This window comes from Sprattus sprattus, assembly GCF_963457725.1.
Source record: "Sprattus sprattus genome assembly, chromosome: 3".
NCBI classification, from domain to species: domain Eukaryota; kingdom Metazoa; phylum Chordata; class Actinopteri; order Clupeiformes; family Clupeidae; genus Sprattus; species Sprattus sprattus.
The window spans coordinates 29,256,595-29,284,065 of record NC_137922.1 but is presented as its reverse complement, the minus strand read 5'-3'; the positions used below and the strand labels follow the sequence as shown (position 1 = coordinate 29,284,065).

Sequence of the window (27,471 nt, the reverse complement as noted above, 5' to 3'; positions counted from 1 at the left end):
CAGATCAGGACCCTGTCATGGCCAGCCCAATTTCGAGACCTGAATCCCATAAAAAAAACTCTGAAATGTGATCAAGAGGAAGATGGATGGTCACAAGCCATGAAAAGAAGCCGAGCTGCTTGAATTCTTGCGCCAGGAGTAGCATAAAGTCACCCAACGGCAATGTGAAAGACTGGTGGAGAGCATGCCAAGACACATGAAAGTTGTGATTTGAAATCAAGGTTATTCCACCAAATATTGATTTCTGAACTCTTCCTAAGTTAAAGCATTAGTATTGTGTAGTTTAAAAATGAATATGAGCTTGTTTTCTTTGCATTATTCGAGATCTGAAGACACTGCATCTTTTTTGCTATTTTGACCAATTGTCATTTTTCTGCAAATAAATTATCTAAATGACAATATTTTTATTTGAAATTTGGTAGGAATGTTGCCAGTAGGTTATAGAATAAAACTAAAATGTACATTTTACTTTAACACATACCAATAAATAGTAAAACCAGAGAAACTGATAATTTTGAAGTGGTCTCTTAATTTTTTCCGCGGCTGTATATATGTACACAGTATAAAAATATAAAATGTGGTAGAGGTAAGTAACTGGACATTACTTTAAAACTGTCACAGAACGATTATGGTTTAATACGTTCCATCAACTGACCACTGGGGGTGCTGTAATAAGCAAAGGTTGTTGTTTTTTGCCATATAGAAATCTGAGAAGCAGGAGCTGTAAGGCTAAATCTCAGTTTAAATTGAATTATTGTGTAGAAGAAAATTTGAGCTCTCTTGATGGATTTGTGTTTCTTATGGGCTCACAGAGTGCACTTCTGTCAAAACAAGAAACTAAGTGGATTTACAATCATTTGAATACTAGCTCAAATTTTTAGCTGGGGTGATACAGCTCTATGTTAAAGAGTAGTTGGTATGTTTTTGGTATGGTTTGTAAAGAACAGCCACCCCCCTTTATCCCCATTAAGGGCAATTTGCCATGACTGTGTTTACTACATGCAGACAGGGTAACGACCTTGTTTAAAGTGCTATACTGTCTCTGTGTCATTTCAGTCTGCAACAAATTCTGGTGGTGATGCTAACAGAAAACGGGTGTCCCAACTCTGAAATCGAGTAATGCTATTCTCTGTCCTTTCTCTTGCTACATAATAAATAAGGGGTACCATCTAGTGAATTCCATTTATCTAGTTCAGCTATGTTTTGTTGAAGTTACACCGATATGAGTGAAATAAGAACTGTCGTTATCAGCAGTCTTCAATAAGGATTGGGAGTGTCCAAGCATTTAAGCAAATATTCACCCAGACTGTTTTTGGCACTTATTTTACAGCAAGTAGTCTTATGGTGTGGTTCGGTGTATGTCTTTAGAACTGGCATGAGCGCACAGCTAGTCCCCCCTCCTGATATATATACACATATACACACACACACACACACTCATGTGTTGCACTAAGGATCATACTCCATGTGAGAGGACCTGCAGGTTCAGACATATATGTCTGTTGAAGTCTTCTTGTGTTTTTCAGGTTTTAAGGCACGTCTCCGGTATGAAGGTTTTGACAGTGATGGAAACCAAGACTTCTGGTGTAACTTGTGTGTGTCTGAGGTTCACCCTGTGGGATGGTGTGCCTCCAATGGAAAACCACTTGTACCTCCAAAATGTAAGTCAACATTTAGCTGTTTATAACGGTTTAGATTGCTTAACCCCTTAAAGCCCAAATATAGAAAGAAATGAGGAAAACAGAGGGATACAATTCTATTTACGGAACTGAATTTCATCTTATTGAAAAATAAAGTTACAGTTTCATATACTGTTACCAGAAATAATGTATTTATTCACATTTCACATTCACAGGGAACACATTTAGAACTAAGTTATAATGAATTGCACCTTGCAATTGTTTTTCTAACTGTCAATTGAGACATTGTCACTTTAATAGATAAAAACGACTTACAGTGACAACACAGTTTTGTGTTTGCTGGTTATGGCGGTAGTGATTGATTAAAATAATTAACTGATTTGGTTGCAAAGTTTACTGATTGATAGAATGTTTGCTTTTGTGTCTATGGTTTTAAAAAGCTAAGTGCATTTTGCGGAGGTTATGTTATATTGCCCAATATGTTGCTGTTATCTATGTGTTAACTGATGTGTTTTTGAATTGCCACCATAGGTGATGTTTAATATTGTGGTATTCTTGTCATAGCCATTCAGCACAAGTATTCCAACTGGAAGGCATTTCTGGTGAAGAGACTTACAGGTGCAAAAACACTCCCCCCAGATTTTGCTTCCAAGGTATGCACACTATTTATTATAAGCATACTATTTGCTTTTTAAACATTTTAAAGCCTCTCTAAGCAACAGTGATTTGAAGTTTTCAAGTTGATATATAAAATCAAAGCATTAACTATTCTATATGTGATTTTGTGTTTTAAAATCATCTTGACAATCCAATTGCTTGAATTTGAAATCAGACACTTAACATGCAGTTAAAGGGATAGTTCGGTTTTTAAGACATGAAGTTGTATGGCATCTACATCACCAGTGTAATGCAATCCACGCTGACTTACCTCCGACAGCGTCCAGTGAGCAGAGTTCTCGTCCAGTTTTGGTCAAACCGAAAGTAGTCCGGCAGGTTTCTAGACCCAGGAAAATAAAACGTTTCTCTTCCCAAAACATTATGTGTTCAAAAGAGTGATATATTTGCATCCCAAAACCGTTGTAGTGGAAAAAGTCACACCTCGTTATCACTTGGCCCTATTTTCAATACGCTCGATAATGCAATCTCACAGCTAGAGTCTACCTGTTGATTCTCGGAAGTTGATTCTCGAAAGTTGATTCACCAAAGTTGCCTGAGAGAAACGTCCATCACAGGAAAACGATGAAAACTGAGACAACATTTGATAAAATTGACATAAAGCATCGTTTTCCTGTGATGGACGGTTCTCTCAGGCAACTTTGGTGAATCAAACTTTCGCGAATCAACTTTCGAGAATCAACAGGTAGACTCTAGCTGAGAGATTGCATTATCGAGCGTATTGAAAATAGGGCCAAGTGATAACGAGGTTTGACTTTTTCCACTACAACGGTTTTGGGATGCAAATATATCACTCTTTTGAACACATAATGTTTTGGGAAGAGAAACGTTTTATTTTCCTGGGTCTAGAAACCTGCCGGACTACTTTCGGTTTGACCAAAACTGGACGAGAAGTCTGCTCACAGGACGCTGTCGGAGGTAAATCAGCGTGGATTGCATTACACTGGTGATGTAGATGCCATACAACTTCATGACTTAAAAACCGAACTATCCCTTTAATGTTTGCTGGTAGATTACATTTGTAATAACATTTAGAGCAGGGGTGCCCAAATTCTTTCTTGTCAGGGGCCAAATATTAATCGGAGTGGAGGGCCGAGGGCCAAAACCAGAGTTTCATGTAAGGTAATTTTTTAGATTGTTAGATTTTTTTGTGATTTTAACATTAAATTTAACGTAAATTAAGCATTCTGGTATACTCCAAGAAGAAAATAATGGGGAAGGTTAACATTTGCTTTAGGTACAAAAAGAAACATTTATTAACATATCATACTAATTTAATATAATCTAATATAGCTGCAAGCAGCGATGGCGGTTTCCTCCAAACATTGCGAACCAGGGAAAAATGTAATTTTGTGACAATTTGTCACTGTATAGAAAAATCCATGCTGCAGACTTGCCAATGGGATATTACATTTCAAATCCAACATTTACAATGCTTTTGCCCTGAAGTTTAGACTGAGTGGAGGTTGTGTGTGCGCTTACCCTGTGTGTCTGTGAGAATGTATGTGTGTGACACCAAGCTGTGTGTCTGTGAGAATGTGTGTGCGTAAAACAAAGCCTGCGCGTGTGTTAAGGGGAGACTGAGTGTGTGAGATTTAGGAGCCGCGCGGATGAGGAGAGAGACATTCTATAGAGAACCACCCTAGCAAGTAGTCAAGCATGCATGTTTCAAATATTCACCAAAAATCTACTTTTCGTCTTACAGTCAACTTTTTTTCAGATTTGTGTACTAAACACTCTCAAGTGTCTTCATATGAACTTGTGATTGAATCAAAGTTTCACTTTTTGACCTGCAGATGTGTAAAGCTGAGATATGACTTCACTTCCTGTTTGGCCGCTTTTCTGCTGAATTTGAGTGGCTGTACCGGACAAACCATATGGTAACTTTTTGTGAAATTCGGCACAATCATTAAGGACAGTCCCTCCTTTATTCATACAAAGTTTCATGTCTCTCATTATACCACTCTAGCGCCACCAACGGGTCAAAGTTGGACTTGTGTTAACACACGCATGACCGATTTTCAAAAATGAGGTACCATTGGATTCCCTGGATCAAGACGAATTAAACACACCCTGTGGCGTAAATTTCACTCAAATATTTGCTGACATATGACTTCACTTCCTGTTTGGCCACTTTTCTGCTGAATTTGAGTGGCTGTACCGGACAAACGGTTGTGAGGATCAAAATTCTGTTCGATAACTTTTGTGAGGCTATGTCTGAAGATCATCTCTGGTGATTTTGAAGAAGATTTGCCAAAAATTGTAGGAGGAGTAGGCTTTCAAAGGTTTTTGATAAAACCGGAAATAGCGGGAAATCATTTTTGAAAATCGGTCATACGGTTCAAAAGTTGCGTGTGTTACAAAAGTCCAACTTTGACCTGTTGGTGGCGCTAGAATGGTCTAATGAGAGCCATGAAAATTGGTGTGAATGAAGAAGGGACTGTCCTTAATGAGTGTGCCAAATTTCACAAAAAGTTACTATATGGTTCTAGGGGCTGCCATTGACTCCCATGGTACAATAATTCAAATAATACTAACAGAAACAAAAGGTTACCTCCTACCGGAGGAAACCTAATTAAGGACATACACAGGGAAGATGTTAAAATCCCTGTGCCATAGGCTAATAAACATGATGGCAGGCTGCCCCAACTCAGATAGAAAGAGAGAGCTTTCACATTGACAACTGGTTGTTTTCATATTTCATATCAACATTCTTTACACACACATAGGTAAGGTACTTACAGTTGGCGGCTGCTAAACTCGTGTTGACGTGTGAATTTGAACTCATGAATATGAACTTGTTTATACGAAGTTGCACAGGCACCCTGAGGGTTTCTACCTTTTCCCATTATAAATGTATTAGTTAAGTCAACAAGACTATAACATCAGCTAGATAACTAGCTTTCATTTTATGCAAACGGAGCTCTTCCATTTAAATCGTTTAAGGTAAAAGTTTCCCTAGCTAGTTAGCTAGCATAGCAACTAGATAACCATATGGATCTGTATTGACAAAAGGTCAATAGCTTCCCCCTTGATCCATCTGAAACAATGTTAAAACTGTGGCCAAGCAGTGAACTGCAACCAGTCTGAGTTAAATATGATGTTGAAGCAGAGACCCTGTTAAAAATGGGTTAAAATGCTGTCTAACAAATGACGTTCTAACTACTTTTGGCCCGTGCTCCTATCAGAATTCTAGTTAGAATGTCATTTGTTAGACAGCATTTTAACCCAACCGATACATTAAACAGGGTGTCCGCGGGGTCTTAAAAAGTCTTAAAAAGTCTAAAATTACACATTTTCCATTTTAGGCCTTAAAAAGTCTAAAATATAGCGATTTTTTGCACTATATGTCTAAAATTGAGTTGGAGTAATTTAAGACCTACGTTTCAATGCAAAATATCGACCCAAAAAATATATTTTTTTACGTCCTTTTCCACGCCGTTCTGTTTTTTCTTTTCCTGTAATGGGCGCAGTTATGGTCCGTGTAGTTCTACATGACATGTTGCTGTTAGTGGAACGTAATAAGAAAACTACGGATGTGAAACGGAAATGTACTCTCGTCACTTGCAGTAGCAAGTATTTTGATTGCCTGTGTGCGAGCAAGGCGGGAAGTTATGAAGTAGAAGACAACTAAATGGCAGAAGAAGATGGGGAAATGCAAATTCAATGATAACTGGCTCTCGCGACCGGAATTTTCGGACTGGTTGAAACGCGTTCCCGACGACAGTGAGGCTTACTGCATTCTCTGCAAAAGAACTCTAAAACTCGTCACCCTGGGCATTAAGGCACTGGAATCGCACTCAAAGTCAAGTAAGCACCAGGACTCGGCAAATGCGGCGCGACATTCGCATGGTATAGCCCAGTTTTGTTCTGCAGCTAGCATAAATAATAGCTCTACCGGTAGTACTAGTTCTAGTGCTGCGTCCAGCATTCGCGAACAATTGGGCTCATCTGACACTATGGGCAAGGCTGGCAGCAAAATGGCAGAGCTCCTCTCAAAATCCAATACTCTGAGGAGGGCTGCTAAAGACAAACTCTCCCAGCTTAAGGTTCTGGAGGATGAAATTGCCACCAAAAGTGCACAGCTTAGAAGCATGTAAAATAATGGATGTATATACAGCCGCGGAAAAAATTAAGAGACCACTTCAAAATTATCAGTTTCCATGCTATTTTGACCAATTGTCATTTTTCTGCAAATAAATGATCTAAATGACAATATTTTTATTTGAAATTTGGTAGGAATGTTGCCAGTAGGTTATAGAATAAAACAAAAATGTACGTTTTACTTTAACACATACCAATAAATAGTAAAACCAGAGAAACTGATAATTTTGAAGTGGTCTCTTAATTTTTTCCGCGGCTGTATGTTTGTTTCATTGACAATAAATGTCAATTGACTGCAGTCTGGCTTTGTTATTTCTTTTTTTTGATTCGCCGTGAAGGTCTTAAATTGAACCCATGATGGTCTAAAAAAGGTCTAAAAAAGTCTAAAATTGCACTTGTTAAAACCTGCAGACACCCTGATTAAATATAAAATTTAGGGTAACTGTGGTCCTTTTTCTGGGTTTATTTCATTTGTGTTTCAGGGTTGACCTTGATTTCGCTTAATCTGTCCATGAAGATCTTGGCACCTATTGCAAGGCTAAAAATGACTTACTCAGTCAACAGTGTGAAAAAACACTATACAAACTCAGTCAACATTGTATATTGTGTTTTTTGAAGGAGATCCCTTGTTACTGGGATAGGCCTCTGATTATGACGTTTCTTGATCAATAAAGATCCTTCAATTGCAGAAGGCAGGAATGGGTGTGTCAATGTTTGAAAATTATGTTTTATATGCATGTATATTCCTTAAGAAACGAATACAAAGGTCTGGTATTGTGCAAATAGTGTCAACATTACTGATGGATGAGTTGCCATGACTTCTCATCCATTTTCTATGTGCTCCAATAGAAAACACAGAGCACTCTAGCTGCACAGCACATTTATTAGAAGTAGGCTAAGTAGAAGCAAAGATATTTCAGACGTTTAGACGACAGATTCTTTTAACTGCCAATCCAAATAACACTATGAGAGTGAATCACTGGTCCTGGACCTGCAGCGTGTATGAGAACTCTTAGACTCTCCCTAATGTCTCCCTTTCTAAAAAAGACAAACGCTATAATATCTATAGCCTGTCTACACCTTTGTTAAGCAAAATAGGGCAGGTGTCTATTTTTTCTGGCATACAAACACTAATGCTCAAATTACATTTTAGTCTTTTACTAACAATGTAAATTACCAAACCTATGAGTAACTACTTGCAATGACTATCCGTATCCCATGTCAGTGATTTTACTTTTGAAGTGGGGGTGCTATATGCTCAGGAAAACTCACAACACTGGTCTTTAACATTTTTATCTGAATCAACAGCACACACTTATTTAACTGCTGGCTGGTTATTTGTCTCAAAGATAATGTAAGCATAATGGATGTAAGCATAATGGATGTAACGTTATGCTTTGCCATGAATGATAATCTGAAATTTCAGCAGTACCATTCCTTATTCAGGAGCAGCGGTGCTTAATTCTTCCAATGCAGAGATGTGTACTTTACTTTTTTTTTTTTTATGAATGTTTCTAGGTGGAGGAGAGCAGGAACTATCCATTTAAGAAGCTGATGAGGGTAGAGGTGGTAGATAAGACCCATCTGTGCCGGACCCGGGTGGCCCTTGTTGAACAGGTGATTGGGGGGCGTCTTCGGCTTGTTTACGAAGAAAGCGAGGATGGCACAGATGACTTCTGGTGTCACATGCTCAGCCCACTTATCCATTACATTGGCTGGTCCCGCAGCATTGGACACCGCTTCAAAAGATCTGGTGAATGAGGGTGGTTGGGGGCAGCATTCTTCACTTTTGCACGTTAATTTGAATGGTTATAGAGCATCAAGGCAACTTTCTTAAATATTTCTTTTCCTTCTACCAGATGTGTCAAGGAAGACAGAGGGCCAAACAGAAGCCCCAGCACAGCTGTTTTTGAAGGTAACTAGATAACTTCAAACTATCATCTCACCCTTCTTACTTGAAAGAAAGCACTTGTGTCATAGCCCCATGTTCTCCCATCTCACAGGTGAAGGATGTTGACCAGAGTGGAGAATGGTTCAGGGATGGGATGAAGCTTGAGGCCATAGACCCTTTAAACCTCTCTGCTATATGTGTTGCCACTGTACGAAAGGTAAAGCGTCTGGCAAACAGGAAGTGAAGAGTTCAAGGAGTCCTGAGGTTTGTTCTAAGTATTGATCACGGCTGTGTGTGTTTTGGTTTTGGGTATGAGCAGGTGCTTGCAGATGGATATCTGATGATTGCCATTGATGGCTCGGAGGCGGCTGATGGTTCAGACTGGTTCTGTTACCATGCCACCTCTCCTTCAATCTTCCCTGTAGGCTTTTGTGAAATCAACAACATTGAACTCGCTCCTCCTAGAGGTCAGGATTCTTCATAGTAATTTTTAATTAACTGGAAATGTTTTCAGTTCTGAAGGATACGCTTGCAGTGTAGTATCAGACACTGACTCTGGGATGTGCCCTGCAGGCTATACAAAACGTCCATTCAAATGGTTTGACTACCTCAGGGAGACAAGATCCATTGCTGCTCCAGTAAAACTCTTCAGTAAGGTATAATAACTCACATTACATACACACTTCCCTAGATTCTCTCTCAGAAATACACTGACTGCCTGGATATTTGGAATTGACTTTCACTTTTTATAAATAAATTGAAAAAAATAATTATTGATGACTCATGTCTAATACAGTATTCTGATTTTTGTTGTCTTCCCTGTCATCATAGGATATTCCCAATCATGGTTTTCGTGCAGGAATGAAACTGGAGGCTGTGGACCTAATGGAACCTAGACTTGTTTGTGTTGCTACAGTCACCAGGATAATCCACAGACTGCTTTGCATCCACTTTGATGGTTGGGAAGATGAGTATGACCAATGGGTTGACTGTGAATCGCCTGACCTCTACCCTGTGGGCTGGTGTCAACTAACAGGCTATCAATTACAGCCACCAGCAGCACAAAGTAAGTGCCGCCCCTCACCCAGTAAGGGCTGTTGGGTAATGTTTTTGAAATATTATTGTAACTATAGACAATACTGTTTTGAGGGTAATCTATTTAGTGTCATGTTTTCTCATTTCCAGCCACCAGAGAAATCCAACTAAATGTGACGAAGCAGAAGAAGAAGACACCACAGTATAAGGGCCAGAAGAAGAGTAGGTCATTCTCTCTTGGTGACTCATTTATCCAGCTTCATTCTCCTTTGCATCTTCCTTAAGCTGCAGTATGATGTTATCTGTCTGGAGTGGGAGTAGTGGGGGGCCTGGTGATGCATTGGTTAGTGTCAAGCAGCTGACCCATGTTTGATTCCCAATTGCTGCAAATTGACTGTATGTCACTTTGGATGAAAGCATCTGTTAAAAACCTGGCCTTTCATTCCATTGTTTTGGCTGCATGTGTGTAGCAGCTGTCATGGACCTGGTATCCTCAGATACAGATTAACTGGATGGGATGGGCAGGCTGGTGTCAGTCATGAATATCTTTGTTATATTTTGTCTTGGCAAAAAAACATTGTAGTTTTAGGACTCTTTTTAATATTCCTTACAGGCCAATCTGTGAAATCAGAAAATCTTGCATGATGTGCCTTTCTTCTGCAATCTACGTGGAGATTGCACTTTGGACCCACTAGTTCCTTAACTTAAGTCTAAGGATGACATGTTTTTAGCAGAGGCTTTGAGGGAACGGTTTGGTACCTAACAAACGTCTGGCTTGGTGTCTAGAGAGGAAGATCTCACTTGGGAGGCGGCTTGTCGGGTTTGGTGGACCTTTTAGGAGGAGGACCTTCTCAGGTGATGATGATGAGCACACCCCGCCCTTCCTCCCGCCACGTCTCCCTGGGTCCCGTCGTCATCCCGCTGCGGAGTTTGGCCATTCTTTCAATCCAGGTAATCATGATGACTTAATGATTTCTTTTGTCTCCAGACTATGCTTGCCCTATGCATCCATACTGGAAACATTTTGATCGTTTTCGGGAAAATAGGGCCCAGTACCTTTCAATACGTTTGCAAAAAAACTATTGAAAATGATGGTTAATGAAACTGGATTTGTGGTCTTCATAGCATTGCCACCCTATACTTCAAGGGTGTCACATAGACAGATAAACAAATCAATGAACCTGATCAAATTGAACCTAGTAAAAAGAAAATGGATTTCATAGGGGCCTACTTTTACCCATCTCATGAATACTGTTGTCAGGCTTGTGCCTTCTTTTGCTGATGACTGACTGGTTTTATATTCTTACTTGAAATGGTGTCAAGATCAATTATTTTAATCATTTGTTCGATTATTGGTGATTCTGGGATTGTAATTGACATTTTAACTAGGGATGCAAATGATTAATCGACTTTAGATTAATTGTCGATTAAGAGGTTGCTCGATCAAAATGTATTAATCACGATTAATCGCTAGAGGGCGCTAGCGCGAGAGACCGGTTGAAAACAAAATGAAGCGAGTGAAAAGAAGTGCGGTGTGGGACCACTTCAACATGGTTAATTCAGGCAAAGAAGTCAAATGTTCTCTGTTTAATGCGGTATTGAAATACAATAGTTCCACTAGCTCACTCAGTTATCATTTGAACACCGTGCATGCTGCTGTCCTGCATGGCACCCCCAGTTCACCTGAAATCACAGCTACACTGTATTATACCTTCTCTCGCTTACTGCCGCGAGGTTAGTTATTAGCTCGTTAGCAGGCTAGCTCACCTTGCTATGAATATGAATATCTCTGTCTACTCCCGCGCTAACGTGTGCCCGCGAGTTTGGCTCATGAGAGTAAGTTAGTAAGAGTTGAGTTGGCTATTTAGCTTGATAGCGGACTAGCTCACTCAGGCTTAATGATATTATATACCTAGCTCGTTAGCGGGCTAGTTTACCTTTGCCTGATGGCTTGCCATTAAGAATGTAACTACTCTATCCCTCACTACCGTGAGCGCAAGTTAAACTTCAGAGAGTTGTGTTGGCTATTTAACTTGTAATAGCCTAGATGCAGTTTCTTCATAATCTATAGGCTCAATAATATTCTGTTTGGCTCTCTATTTAATTTCTTCTATTCTTTTTTTTTTTATGTCTGTTTCAAATGCAAGAACTGAGCCAGTCCATAATTTATTTCTTTGTTTTAAATTAAAGAATGTATTTTGTTATACCATAAAAAACTTTTCTGCTTTCTTTTCCTAATGCATAATTACTTGAGGAATGTATAATAGAATAGAATAGAATAGAATTATCAGAATGTAATGTAATATAATAACTCAACTATTTAGCTGATATTTGTAAAGGCCCTATTGAAGCACTGAAACTCAGGTGAAAAACGCCGCTTATCAATTAACCGAAAGTCGATCGATAAGATTATCAACTAATGATTAATGAATTAATCGATAATTTGCATCCCTAATTTTAACTCATGCTGACAACCGTAAAGTTGGGCAGCGATTTTTATTACGAGACAAATATTTTAATTCATTACCAGATTCCATCTCATATGACTCCCTGGCCATTCCCACCCCCACTCATCTCATCCCATATCTTAAGAGGCTTTTTGGGATAATAAAGTTACCAGTGCAACCTTTCTACTTATGTACCTGTTGCTTTATCTTTTTGGACAGCTGGCTTTATCTTGTATGGCTTGTACAGTACCAGTCAAAAGTTTGGACACACTTTTCATTTTTTTTTCTTTACTTTTATTATTTTCAACATTAATACTGAAGTCAACTTATGAAACTATGGAAGAACACATATGGAATGATGTACTAGACAAAAAAAGTGTCTACCTTGTAGAAAATAATAAAAGTAAAGAAAAAACCTGTGTCCAAACTGGTACTGTACTGGTACTGTATATGAGAGTATGACTTTGACTCCAACAATTTGAATCCCTATAACATTTTATAACATATAACATTCGACAACAAATTTAAATTTTTATATATTTGAATATTTACTAAATTAGTTACATCAAATGAACTGTAGCTGGGATGCAAAGGGTTTAACTTTAAGTCTCTTAGACTATAGTTATAGTTATAGTTTCAGAGTGCAGTTGTTGTTGTTGTTAAGTGTCTACGAAGTATGTCTTGACTAAGTTTAAAAAAAGCTTGCATCAAGTATGCTTTGTTATTTCATTGTCACATTATGATCTTGAACGTTGCAGGTTTCTCTTTGTTCCATAGCTTGAAGAAACTTTCTCTGTTAATTTTCTAGTGTCTTTTCAATTATTAAGGTAAACAGACACAGGTCTATCTCTATAGGGAACCTATCTTTTGCATAGCACTTCTCCTATTGTTTCGTGGAATGAGGTTTCTCACTGCATAAGTGAGAAGAGTTCTGTGTAATTTACAGATATCTCACCGGTTTTTAGCATGTTTTAACAGTTTAGTTTGAACACACTACCCAATCTCCGGAGGTTAATCAATCAAATTTAGTGCATTTGTGGTCAGGCTACCTTCATTGTGATAGTGATCATGTAAAATCCCATTTATTCCAGCACTCTTCAAACCAAAATACATGGTTGTACTCTGTTAGCCTCGGCTTACTTACTTGAGTATTGGTTTTATGAGAAATATGACTTCAACACGACGACTTAGTATTAAACTATGTATTTCTTGTGGCCCTTCTAATCCCAAAACCCTGGTTCAACCCAGTTCAAACACTGTAATGGTAAAAAATGTCTCAGGGGCTGACACCCAAATATTTTTTTTCTGCTACAAAACAGATAAAATAAATAAAAACATAATCATTTGAGGCTCAAGCTTAACACCTAGGCCAGGGGTATCCAATTAAAATTCTAAGGGGTCCAGTTTCAAAAACTTTCTTCAAGCTCGGGTCCGGAGGTCTATCACATATTTTTATGACCGTTGATTTCACTGATATAGGACTGCATGTGTTTTATGTACCAACAGTCAAGGTGTGGATTATGATTCAGGGGCATATTTAGCCAATGTAAGTATAGGTGCTAGTAGTAGGTTTGGTCAACAACTGACTATCAGATCAAATGAAGGTCTACATTTCAATAATATTTCAACAGTGTGTATTGTGTTTTTCCATATAATTAACATTAAACATAGTGTCCAGCATATTCCCTAGCAAAGTTTCAGCTACAGCACTCATGCACTCGTTTGCTTGTTGTTAAGCAGTGAATGAATTAGTCAGGATGATGGTAGATCGGGCATACTGGGCTTTAAGATCATGTATTATCTGTGCTTGCAGTTCGGATTTGAGAGGGTTATTTTGATCAAATTCGTTGTGCTTCATATCGTAGTGGCGTTTCACGTTGACGAGTCCCACAGTCTCAGAGCATATCAGGCACACAGGCTTACAGCTGTGCGCAGGCAGAATGAACATGTACACGTCTGTCCACTCCTCTTTTAAAGCTCAGTTCTCGCTGTCTACCTTTCTCTTCTTAGAGCATGCGATCTTTCTCTTCAACCGCGAACTGCAATTAATCTTTCCCTCTCAACTCTCACACACTATTTCCTTCAGTAAATTCGCTGCAGCTCGTGCGTGCACCAGTCCCCCTATGGTTCATTTAATGTATTTAACGGGTTTGTAAAAGTCACCCAAACATCAGTTGTTAAAACCGCTTGGTCAAATTATTTAAAAAAACATTATTTTTGTTTTTGTCTCGCCGGACCACGGTCTGCCTATTGCCGACCCCTGACCAAGGCTATGCCGATCGCTGCATTCACAGGGTTGTGCGTGAACATTGACCCTGTGATATGGTATTTGACAAAAACAGCAAAACTAGTTTCTTTTCCCGTCTATGGTCCCTGAGACAAACATTTTAATCAAATTGGAATCATTTTGTTTTAATCACGATTGTTGCAAACTTGTAATTGTAGCCTACACTATATCAGATGGATGTTTAGACGCTATATTATCATATTTGACCCCTTGTTATCTGAGATATTTTGGGGACGTAGTACTGTAAAACTGTACGTAAGTTTTCATGGGGTTTTGAACTTTGATATTTGGAACAACAGCTGCGTTTATCTGTCCTTCACAGGATCATACGCCATGAAAATGAATTTGACTGTTCTAAAAACTATTAATCCACATGAATATACCTCAAAAACCCTGCATATGTCTGTCTTCCTGAGAAGATGAATACCTCAGAAGTTTATCATATGTCTGTCTCCCCTGAGAAGTTAATTTTCCTTACTCCACCTCCTTACATCGTTCATGCCTTGACCTGAGTTTTGCAATACCCCTCTATATTTGGCCCCCTATACACTAGTTTTGCTATACCCCACTATATTTGGCCCATATCCCCTCTAATATTTTGTCATATCTACACAAACAGGCTGCCTATTATTAGATGTTTAAAATAATTAGCTCTTGTCACCACAGGACCATTTCAACTTCAAAGTAGCCATTCTATGGCTTTAAAGCTAACACTTTACATGACCTTGACATTGACCTTAACGTTTATTGATTCAACTCCTAATATTAACATGAATCCAAACAAATTGGTTTCTATCTTTTGTGTTGCCGTGTCTTGACTTGCTTTCATTTGTCCATATGTAGTTTACCAGTTAAAATGACAGCTAGGATACCTCTTTCTTGCAGATTTGCAATTGATGTGGAGATGAGTCATGATTAGTCATTTGCACTCTATTTTGCATGCATTAACAGAAAAAAACAGCTTGGTGCAATTATTATTGCAACTCCTAATTTATATGAAATATGAAGCCATGTTATTGGTCACGATCAAGTCAAAAATATAAAGGCCGTTGCAAAAACTTAGCCTAAAACAATGTCTTATTACTGGCTGTGGCTTTGAGAGTGTAATACAGGTGTACATGTTCCTATAGGTGGTTCCTATTAAGTGAAGTTTATACTTTTAAATATTTAAAACATGAATGGTTACTTTAGCCTAATAATGATAAAGCAACTTAGCTTCAAGTCCAGCAAATGCATGTGTCACTGCAATATAATACTAAACAGTTACAGTCCCGCTCAGCATTATTGGCACCCCTAGTAAATATGAGCAAACAGGCTATGAGAAAATATGTCTTTGTTGTTTATCCTTTTGGTCTTCCACTCAAAATATTCATAAAAATCTTACCTTTTCATTGAGGTACAATAATTGAAAGAATTTTTTTTTTTTTTTTACATTAAATACATATTATTCTCCAAAACATGTGTGCACAGGTATTGGCACCCCATGATTAAATGGTTTGTGCAGCCTCCCTTTGCCAAGATAACAGCTCTAAGTCTTCTTCTTTAATGCGTGATGAGGTTGCTGAACACATGGCACGGGATCTGAGACCATTCCTACATACAGTGTCTCTACAGATCCTTCAGATTCTGAGGTCAACGCTTGTAGACTCGGCTTCAGCTCATCCCACAGTTTTTCTATGGGGTTCAGGTCAGGGGACTGTAATGGCCATGGCAAAACCTTTATTCTGCGGTCGGTGAACCATTTTTGTGTTGATTTTGAGGTATGCTTCAGATCATTGTCCTGCTGGAAGGTCCAACCACATCCCATTTTAAGCTTCCTAGAGGGGGACTGTTAGGTTTTTATTTAATATCTGCTGGTATTTGATGGAGTACATGATACCATGTATCCTAACAAGATGTCCAGGGCCTTTGGAAGAAAAACAGTCCCACACCATCAGAGATCCGCCACCATACTTCAAAGTGGGTATGGGTTGCTCTTCTGTATGGCTATCTTTCTGTCAACGCCAAACCCACCTTTGATGTTTGTTTCCAAAAAGCTTACTTTTGGTCTCATCTGACCATATAACTTGGTCCCATTAAAGTCTGACTTACATTTGGCAAACTGTAGGCACTTTAGTTTGTTGTTGATTGACAAAAGGCAACCTGGCAACCCTCCAAAACAACCTGTGGTGATGTACTAGGTGGCATCTGATGGTAGTTTTGGAGACTTTGTGACCCCAAGACTCAAATAATGTCTGCAATTCTCCAGCTGTGACCCTTGGAGATTATTTTGCCAGTCGAATCATCCTCTTCACGGTGCGTGGGGTCAATGTACACACACGTCATCTTTCAGGCTGATTCTTAACATCTCCCGTCGCTTTAAACTTCTTTATTATTTCCATGATAGTGGAAATGGGTATTTTCAACTGTTTAGAGATTTTCTTGTGTCCATTTCTTGATTTGTGCAGCTTAACAACTTTTCATCGCACATCGTCACTGTGTTCTTGAGTCTTTCCCATAGTGATGAATGACTTATGGAATTCGGCCTGTGTCACCTCATATTTGTACGCCAGTGGAACAGGAAGTCATGGTTGACCTTTTAAGAGTTCCTAATCAAACAGGTGAACTTAAAAATGTAAAACATGACTGGAAATATACTTCAGTTAGATTTCAATTATAAGATTTTCCTAGGGGTGCCAATAATTGTGGCACACATGTTTTGTGGAAAAATATTGATTTAATGTCAACAGTTTTTTTTTTCTTTCAATAATTTGACTTCAAGTGTGTACATACATCTACTGATGCCTAATCTGGACACATCTTCAGTGATGTTCCTGGGATCATTGGACGTTTCGGGTCTTTCAACATCATACGCCCTCCTCCAGGTGACCCAGCCGGGGCTGATCAGACCCCAGCTTGTGTCCAGATGGCTAGCTAGCTACCATGACTCCATGGCTCCCCTCTTTTGAGCCACAGCCATCTTGAGGCTCTCTCTGCCGCATCGGTGGTATTGCGGATGGCTCTCCTCTTTCTCTCACCCTCGATACCTAAACTACTGAAGGCTCTGGCCAAGGAACGGGCTGCAAATCCTCTGCATCCAACCTCCACAGGGAAACACCTTGCTCTCCAGCCAGCCTGCTGGCAGTCTCTGACCAGTCCTGCGTACTTGGAGAGCTTCCTCTCGAAAGCTTCTTCCAGGCGATCTTCCCACGGGACTGTCAGCTCCAGCAGCACTGCTTGCTTGGTGGACTCAGACACAAGGACAATGTCTGGGCGCAGGGTGGTGACTGCAATATGGCTGGGGAACTTCAGCTGGTGTTCAAGGTCCACCAACAACTGCCAGTCTCTTGCAGACGACAGGATGCTTGCAGATGATGTTCTTCTCGCAGGAGTTGGCTTGTCCCCAGCTCTGACAAAGGCGATGGTTTTCTTGGAGGGTCGGAACTGCTTTGCCCACTCCAGTCCTATGCTGATGGCTTCAGCAATGGTCTTGAGGACTTGGTCATGCCTCCACCTGTACCGACCATCTCCAAGTGCCCTTGTACAGCAACTGAGGATATGTTCCAGGGTTCCTCGCTTAAAACACAGTGGGCATGCTGGTGTCTCTGCTATGCCCCATATGTGCAGGTTTGATGGGCTTGGAAGCACATCATACACTGCCTGGATGAGGAATTTGATGCGGTGAGGCTCAGCTTTCCAAAGCTCAGCCCAGGTCACTTTCCTTTCGACCACATTCTCCCACCTCGTCCAAGTTCCCTGCTGCTTCATCCCCACTGCCTTGCAGGTTCTCGTCTCCTCCACTGCTGCTCTCACCTCCTCCTGAACAAGTCGTCGCCCTTCCTTCCCCCTGGTGTTCATTTGGGGAGTTGGAAAGGATCCTAGCCCTGCTCGGCCTCGTGTGACCACTCCCACCAGGCTCCTGTGACGCAGCCTTGCATCTGCCTCTTGAACTGCTTCCTCTGCCCTCCATTTCCTGCCAGTCCTCACTTGGATCCCTGCCTTAGCCAGCTTCGGATCACTTGAGTCCCTGTACTGAACCACTTCTCTGGCTCTAGTTACCTTGAATTCCTCCTCAAAGGATTTGAAAGGCAGTTGCAGTTTTTTGGTGTTCCCGTAGAGTGCAATGCTGCTCAGGCTCCTTGGTAATCCAAGCCATCTCCTGAGGTGATTGCTGACTTTCCTCTCCAAGGTCTCAACTGTCAAGATAGGGACTGCATAGACAAGGAGGGGCCACAGGATCCTGGGAAGAATGCCATGTTGGTAGACCCAGGCTTTAAACTTCCCAGGTAGGCCTGACTTGTCCACGGATTTCAGCCAGCCATCCAACTCAGTGCAGGTTGACTGGATAGATGTTGTGTCTCTCAGAGAGCAGTCAAAAACCTTGCCCAAGCTCTTGACTGGCTTCTCTGAGATGGTTGGAATGGCTGTGCCTGTGATGTTAAACCGGAACTTGTCCTCCACCTTCCCTTTCCTCAGCACCATTGATCTGGATTTGGCGGGTTTGAAACGCATCCGGGCCCATTCCACCAGCTTTTCAAGTCCCTTCAGAATCCACCGGCAGCCTGGGACTGATTCTGTCATGACTGTGAGGTCGTCCATGAATGCCCTGATGGGTGGTTGCCGTTGTCCGGAATTTGTGAGGGGCCCTCTGCACTCTGGCTCAGCAGACTTAGTGAGCATGTTCATGGCTAGGGAGAACAATGTCACAGAGATAGTACACCCTGTGATAATACCGATCTCCACCTTGTGCCAACTGGATGTTGTTCCTCCTGAAGAGACCCTCATCCTGAAATTGCTGTAATAATCAGCGATGAGGTCTGTACACATGCTGGGTACATGATGTTTTCTTAAGGTGAGCTGAACCAGCTTGTGTGGAATGGAACCGAATGCGTTTGCCAGGTCAAGCCACAACACTGACAGGTTGCCCTTGTTCTCTCTGGCCTCCCGAATGAGCTGTGTCACCACACCAGTATGCTCCAGACATCCTGACATTCCTGGAATGCCGCCTTTCTGGACCGATGTATCTATGTAGGTGTTCTTTGCCAGGTAGGTACACAGCCGTTTGGAAACAGCACTGAAGAAAATCTTTGCCTCAACACACAGCAGGGAGATGATGCGGAACTGGTCTAGCTGAGTGGAGTTTTCCTCCTTTGGGATCCATACCCCTTCAGCCACTCTCCATTGTTCAGGGATCCTCCCTCTTCTCCAGAAGACTCGCAGGATTTTCCACAGACGCAGCAGGAGTTTGGGACAGTTCTTATACACTTTGTAGGAAGTGCCACTTGGTCCTGGAGCAATTTGCTTGCTTTGCGGACAACCTCCCTAAGTTCCTTTAGCTGCAGCTCCGACATGTCGAACTGCACTTCTGGTTCAGGGGGTTCTATGAGGTTGTTACACTCTCCCAACTCCTGCTCTCTTGCGGGGTCGCTGTACGTCTGCTTCAGATGTTGGTCTATATCTTCCTGCGAGGAGGCCAGTTTGCCACTGCGCTTCTACCCCAGCAAATCCTTAGTGAACTTGGAAGGGGTTAGCGATGAAAGCAGCACGTTTACGTGCCCTCTCACGCCGCCGCCTCCGATGCCACTCAGCCCGTCGGAGAACTCTGATGTTTTTCCGAAGGATGCACATTAGCTGGGCCAGGCCAATGCGTTCCTCTTGTCCTGCCGCCTTGTACTGCGATTTCAGCGCTTTCATCTCCTGCCTGATGTTGTGGATCCTTACAGCTCTTTGATTCTTTGAGAAGGATGTTCCGGGGCTTTTCTTCTCCTCCTCGCCAAACCGTTCAGCTGCGATGCTGACAATGATTGTCGTCATACCTTGTAGCTTCCTGTCGGCCTCTCCTTTCGCCATTGCCTCCAGAATTTGGTCGACATCGTCATCAAACTGCTTCCAGAGTGAGGTCATGCTAGCTGCAGGCCATTTGATCCGCCTCCTATCAGACTTGATGCTCGAGGGATTAGTTTGCAACACTTGGAGGTTCTGGGCACTTTGGGGTGACTCCGGGCCTGGCTCCTCCTGCGTCTCACCAGGTGTAACACCTGTGCGTTGTGCTGCTTCTGCTCCCAACGGGCACTTCATCCTCGCTTGGTGGAGCTTTAAGCCATGGATGTTCTTGCAGATTTTACCGCATGTACACTGCTTGCTCATAGTCGTTTGTCCGTTGCCTGGGTCTGAAAAGGTATGATTTTTGTGAATATTTTGAGTGGAAGACCAAGAGGATAAACTACAAAGATATATTTTTTCATAGCCTGTTTGCTCATATTTACTAGGGGTGCCAATAATGCTGAGCGGGACTGTACATTTTATACAGCCTTTATGTAGTGTGCATCATGCATGGACAGTGACATCATTTCCATAGTTTTAGAATGGTTATTGGTCAGTTGGTCTCTGAAATGTTGGACTGTTGATTAGTTCTATATTTTAGTTGTGTGTCTTATGTCCCATGTATTATTTCTCTTGTATGCCAGAGACTTTACTGCAGCTGAAGGAGGAAGTGGATGAATTCACCATTTCGCAGGGCATATCTGACCAGGAGACTAATGGCTCCAGCAAATACTGTACCAAACAGGAGCCCTGAATCAGGGAGGACAGAGTGCCACAGTGCCCTGTTGAAACTGAATCCATGTGTCAGCAGCATTGAGAAAACAAGAGGTGGTCGCCCGCGTCAGAGGATTCAAATTGTTTCTTTTCTTTGTCTCCTCTCTCCAGGTAAGACTACATGAAAACACAGTCTTGGTTACTACTGAGGAAGCCGACTTTTTCCCCTTTGTTTTCAGAAATGTACTGAATTTACTTTAACTATTGTACTTGAAGTTTTCATTATTAGTTTATTTGAATTCAACGTTGCAATAAGTTAACTAAGTGCGGGTGGATCCATGAAAGAATATAAAAATTATACAGTGATAAATGCATGAATATGTATTTGTATATAATGATGCAGAATCAAGTGAACGGTCTAAAATAGACATGATCAATCATAGACATAGTCAAAGTTACTGAGGGAAAACTGTGTTGATTGGCCTGTTAGTGTCACAGAGTTGTTTATTGTGATAATTACTTGTGTTAATGGCTCCATGTTTACTGATGAAAATACAAGGGTGTCCAACCTGATATGACAATGTGTAAATGAATATATTTACCCTCACCCACATCCTGCCATCTGTTCAGTGTCGAAGAGCCATGGCTGCTTACAGACAAGGCAGTGGTAATTATATGATAACTGATGCATTGCTTAATTTTCACCACATCAACACTACCTACTCAGTCTTGACAGCTGAGAATCAAAAACATTTAAGATTATAGTGTTTATACCTTGTTGAGGAGAAAATACTACCTCTGAACTCAGGCTTTTTAAAATGTATATACAAAGCTTTGGTGTTAAAACAAATCTTGTAGCAGGCCCTCAAAACAGTTGTATTTTAATAAGCTGTTGTCAGCTTATTCTAGATCTCTAGAAATTGATCCAACAGTGTAAACACTGGGAACAAATGTATTTAAGCCTGAACACCAAAACACCTTTTTTCCTTTGCCATTGCACATCATTGTGGATGTTTGTAAGGAATATTATGCAATGAGGTTTTATATCTCGTTATTGCAATTACATCAGTTTACATCAATGAGAGAAAGATACCTAAAGATTCATTATTTGTACTGTGACTTTATGTCTAGCTGTGTAATGTTTCCCAATATCCATACTAATATGTATTATGTTGGTATAGATACACCAAATGTGAAGCAGACAAGTTGAAAGAAAATGTAACTAAAAGAGAGCCTCTATTAAAATAATGCTCAGTGATCTGTCTTACAATAATAATGATCTCTAATGTGAACCAGTAAGGTTCTGTGTTACTTCTCAGGAAATGTTTGCATTTTATTCTTTTGACGTATTGGCTTTGAGTGTCGTTTCCAGATCTACAGATGGCCAGTACGAGGTTTCTCACCTTGGTCAGGTTTTTCACAAGGTTTTCTAGCATTTTTGCTTAATTAGTGTGAGTTTTTTTATTTTTGCATTTCTTTGGAAAAAAAACAATGAAAGTTCTTTTCTGTGCTAACTCTTTGAAGTACATTACCTCAAGACCATTGTTTTCAGTGGGATTGACTTCAGGGTTGTAAGGTTTATATGGACATAGTCACTGCTGAGGTCCTCAATGGGAAACAGGTTTGAGATCATTTTGTAAAAGCTATTTCCATTATTACTGGATTTTATCTGTGGCTTTGCCATTTTGGATAATTTAACACAGTCTATCAATTGTTCCTTATGATTAAGACCAAGACATTTTGGTACCAACTTGCTACTCATGTCATGTGTTTTGTCATTCTTATTATGTTTTCTGAATATATGAACGTTATGTTGCATCTTGTATCTCTAGTTATCTCATGTATTATGGATCAACTTGAGCAATAACACACTGTAATGTCAAATATTTCATGATGGCATTTTTTCTTAGAAGACCAAATCACTTGTTATTGTTTACCTACACTGAAAACAGGACTGTTCAGAGGTTGTTTAGCTGCTAACCTGCACTAAAAATCAAGTAAAATCCTAATGCACAACCTTTATAAAGGACGTGTGTGTGTGTGTGTGTGTGTGTGTGTGTGTGTGTGTGTGTGTGTGTGTGTGTGTGTGTGTGTGTGTGTGTGTGTGTGTGTGTGTGTGTGTGTGTGTGTTCAGCCAGATTGATGCCTTATAATTAATGCTATACTTCTTAAACAAAAGGAGCAACCCAAAAGAATCCTCAACTGCAGTAAATGATGAGTGCGTGCAGCTGGATAAGAGCACCACATGTGTACCTCTTGCTGTGATCCGAACCCTGTTTCTTCTCGGACACACTGTTGCATTAGTAATTAGATGATGGTGCTAGCATTTTGCAATTATTGGGCAATCATAGTAGTTTTATTTTAGTTTCTTTTAGTTTTAGTTTTTTATTTATTTGTATTTGTTTTATATAAGAAAACTGATTGGCCATGCCTGGTACATGAGGGGAGTGGGGTTTCTACATCTTTTGTATGGTCTGGTTTTGCTTGTACCATTATTGAAATCTGTCAGTGCTTAGAGTTTTTGAGAAATCAGCTTATTTGTATATAGTTCAGTTGGTATTGTTTTCAACAGGCATTGCAAAATATTTTGCCATGGCTGTAAATAAGACATTTGTTGAAAATTGTAATGTTTTACACTGAATTAAAGGATACCTTAACATAATATCCTTGTCTTGACTCAAGTGTTTTGCAAGATGAGGTGAACTATTCTGTGAATTGTGAAATAGCTGAACAAAATGTTGGTTGTGTATGTAGCAGTGGTACTACAATTAAGTTGAAGGTCACTTGTGTGGTGTCCTGTGGAACTAGTAGAGTATTCCTTGTGCTACTAATTTGCCAAATATAGGTTTCAAATCAAAAGTGATCAGCACATAAAGCATATATCAGTAAGTGTATGTCAGTAATGAGTAATTCATTCACAAAGGCTGACCTATGTCACCATACAATCTGACAGTCCTCTAATCATGGTTTTATACAGAACTAACCCTCTGTTTCTTTAAATCCAGGACCACAAGAGCGGTGTCTTGTAACTAATGGAGAACACTTCTAAGTTCTAAAAATGGTTCCTTTACAGGATACTCGCCATCGTTTTATTTTGCCATCACTGCATTCACAGACAAGCCATGAATTCTTGCTACATCACAGTCTTCCGCAGAGTGAAATTTTAACTGGGTCACTGGATTATATCTAGATAAAGATAGATAAACTTTTTAGAATCCCGTTAGGGAAATTCCCTATCTGCGTTAACTCGTCATAGAGGGGATGGGAGGGGTTCCTCAGGAGAGCATCCAGCTTCCTCCTTGTCCTCTTCTCCGCTACCGCCGCCAGATTGTCCAGTTCTCTTCCCACCACGGAGCCAGCCTTCCTCAACAGCTTGTTCATTTCTGGCAAAATAGGTGCATTGTGTGACAGGAGTGCAGTGGTGCCAATATTTTTGTCCATGACTGTATAGGCTTTTCTTTACACGTACAATACATTACACAACTTAAAACTACAGCAAAATGTTAAAGTCAAAGTTCTGGCTTGAACAGTCTTTCAAACAACCATAAAGTAGACTAAAATAATGTTCAAATCAACCAATTGACACACTGTCCCATGCTCCAGGCACTCGCATTCACTTTGGTTTATGTCAATAGATGATTTCCATGATGGCTTAGGTGAAAGTTCTACCAGGAACAGACTACATCATTCTTTCATATATTGCCCTTAATCAATAGGAGGCTTACCCTTGTCTTCAAACTGTCACATTTCGAGGTTCAGGTTTTTGAGCCTGTTGCACACCTTCCCCTCACCGGATCAGTTCCACAAGACCTCTGACCGCCAGATGGCTATGGCAAGGTCCTTGAAGAACCCAGGAGACAGTTGTGGCTCCTTTGAACAGGTCCAGATGGCTATGGCAAGGTCCTTGAAGAACCGGGGGTCAGTTGTGGCTCATTTGAACAGGTTCCTGCATAAATGTAGGCTCCACCCCAATATGGATCTAAAAGAAAATTGCTAACATGTTTGAAAGAATGAGGATGATTATATTAGATTATATTTAAAACATGTATTTCCATCTCTGTTCCACAAGACTCCAATGTCTGCAGGCATCTTTCCTTGAAAGTACCCTCATGCAGCTGTGAGCCACATTTATCTTTTCAAAAGACTAGCAACATCCATTCCATTCACCATCAAGAATGTCCAACTATAGGAGCAGATGCATTAGACAAATACACCATCAACAGAGGTGCTAGATAGTTTATGAACCTCTTAGAGATTCCTGAAAATCTGCATAAATATTGAGTAAAATGTGATCAGATCTTTGTATAAGTCATCAACATTGATAACACTGAAGCAATATTTATTCACAAAAACATAAGGGGTTAACAACACTTTCTTGCATCACTAGAAGTAAAATGTGTTCTGTACCTTTGGGTGCCCTGTTGACAAGCTGATGTGACAGTTTTCCAATATTTGTGAAGATGCTTTTGTCTGCATAGGTCTGGCAGGCTTTCATCTCTATACACAACAACACAACAGAGTTTTGGTCTAATGCTAGCGAGCTAACTAGCGAATAATTATGCAAATGATCTGTCTGTTCTGCTGGGCTCTGACGTAGCAAACTATTCAGTGCCTGCCTGTAGTCCATTACTTCGTTGGTAAACTTTAGACTACAGGTACTGAGTGGAGTGATCTGTCAGAGACCAGAACTTGAGTAAGAAAGAAACATTTTCTACAGTTTTACTGTTATCGAGGTAAACAGACACAGGTCTATCTCTGTAGGGATCCTTTTCATGTTGCCAGACCATTTTAACAACATTTATGAGCCGGTCACGGACAAAAACAAGCTGTCAATTTTACATATAGGCTATGGACCATTCTACCGAATTCGTGTAAAGTGCGGTCCCTCAACAATAAAAACTATTTACAAAACAATTAAGTATTTAGCCATAGATATTTACTAAGAATAGGTTATGGTCTATTTAAAGGCACCCAGTGCAACTTTATGTAAACATTCAATGAAAAATAAACATTCAATTTCTAGTCTTTTTTACACGTAGTAAGTTTCAATAACTCCATATCATTACATATCGACATTCAAGGAGCAAAGATGAGACGTCGTTGTGTGGTGAGAACTGATAGAAAATCGTAAACAACAACAATCGCCGGTGGGGGGAAGCCATTTTTCCATTGACTGGAAGCCTGCTTTATTTATTGTAGGTTACAAAAAATAAAGAAAATGGCGGCGATTGTTGTTGTTATCGATTTTCTATCAGTTCTCACCACACAACGACGTGTCATCTTTGCTGCTTGAATGTCGATATGTAATGGTATGGAGTTATTGAAACTTACTATGTGTAAAAAAGACTAGAAATTGAATGTTGAGTGATAAGCTAAATATATACAAAATCATCATTTATAGGGAACTTTTTTTTGGGAAGTAGCTGTCCCCCACCCTGACATCTAAATTTCAATTTCTGTAAATAAAACTTAAAACAATTTTTTATTTTTTTCAATAGTGTTATTTCAAAGATCTTTATGATTTAGTTTAAATAGAAGTTGTAAGATTTAGATTTATTGTGGGTTTAATTTTTAAATAAATAAACTATACTCAAAAAAAATCATGTCCCCAGTTTTCATGTCACTACCGCAACACAAGAGTTTTAGTCCATTGGCTGAGCCTGTGTTTTAGCCACGACCCTGCATTTTTGACCATGCAGTGACACTGCATCCCTGTCCCTCATGGTTGAATGGTAAGTAACTAAATCCCATAGTTTTGATATAAATGTGTTCCAAAGTCTGAAAATCGACGTGTAACCTTAATAATTGTCACTTCTGAACACATATTCTCTTCAATTAAGTAAACTTTTTTGGGTTTTATGCAAAGTATAATGTTTTTATGTGTGTACACCTCTTCAAAGACGTGAATACTAGCCATGTGTTTGCTACCATTCTTTAGTTATGCTTAAAGTTAACTAGAATTGTCACTACTGAAACAGTCACTACCGAAACATATCGTAAAGTTTCGGTAGTGACATGATCATTTCGGTAGTGACAAAATTAAATGGTAAGTAGTTCAATCCCATCATTTTTTAAATAAATGTGTTGTGTGGACTAAAGGCCTAGAGCACCTTTTGGAAGATTTTGGGAGATGAACATCCATCCAACAGTGCAGTCACTACCGAAACAGTGCAGCACTACCGAAACACTGGATGTTTTGTAAAAAATGTAGTATATTGAGTAATCAACTAAAATGTTATGATACTGATTGGATTAATGTATGTTCAATGTCATCAATCAACAACTCTGGAATCAATATGATCAGTATTTTGCATTTTACAAAGAAATATTGCACTTAGATTTTGATTAATTGTATAAATTGAACTTGAAAATTTGGTCAAAATTTGTTGAAGTGAATTCTCTAGTCTAGTCTAGTAAACTACGTTTGTAATCTTCCACAGGGTCTCCTTGGGTTTGCATCCTTTCTCTGCTTTTATTTTTGTCCTGATAGCTAGACTTAGTTTTCAGATGATAGTCATAGACCTAGGATTTGTCAGTTGGTGTGAAGATTCTTTCCTACAATTGAATGTGTCTAAGACCAAATGTATGTAAATTGACATTCGCAGGACATCTGCTTACACTTCGCTTGTTCCTGCCATCATTTCAAGCGAGCCTGTAACTAGTCCAGCAGTACACATACTTAGGAACCATCCTGCATGATAAACTTACCCACGATGCCAACACTGATTTTATTTGTAAAAAGGCAAAGCTCAGACGTTATAATGTTGACAAGTCATTGTTGAAAGTCTTCTATACTTCGTGAATTGAGTCAGTTTTAACATTTGCTATGATCTGTTGGTTTGGTAATCTCAGTGTGCCGTCACTGGTGTAAATGTA

General features: G+C 39.9%; 1 protein-coding gene across 1 annotated transcript in view; it reads left to right on the top strand.

Annotated features, from left to right (window-relative positions):
* Positions 1-23,170, top strand: part of mbtd1 (mbt domain containing 1) — a gene marked incomplete at its 5' end in the record, with an annotated part of 29,984 nt that extends 6,814 nt beyond the window's left edge. The window contains 11 exons of the mRNA XM_080834937.1: positions 1,527-1,661; positions 2,205-2,293; positions 7,938-8,172; positions 8,279-8,334; positions 8,423-8,527; positions 8,630-8,777; positions 8,884-8,966; positions 9,142-9,376; positions 9,496-9,567; positions 10,132-10,296; positions 20,526-23,170. Coding sequence (XP_080691063.1) covers positions 1,527-1,661; positions 2,205-2,293; positions 7,938-8,172; positions 8,279-8,334; positions 8,423-8,527; positions 8,630-8,777; positions 8,884-8,966; positions 9,142-9,376; positions 9,496-9,567; positions 10,132-10,296; positions 20,526-20,635 — 1,433 coding nt within the window. The 3' untranslated portion in view covers positions 20,636-23,170. The remainder of the gene's footprint in view (positions 1-1,526; positions 1,662-2,204; positions 2,294-7,937; positions 8,173-8,278; positions 8,335-8,422; positions 8,528-8,629; positions 8,778-8,883; positions 8,967-9,141; positions 9,377-9,495; positions 9,568-10,131; positions 10,297-20,525) is intronic.
* Between the last annotated feature and the right edge of the window lie 4,301 nt (positions 23,171-27,471).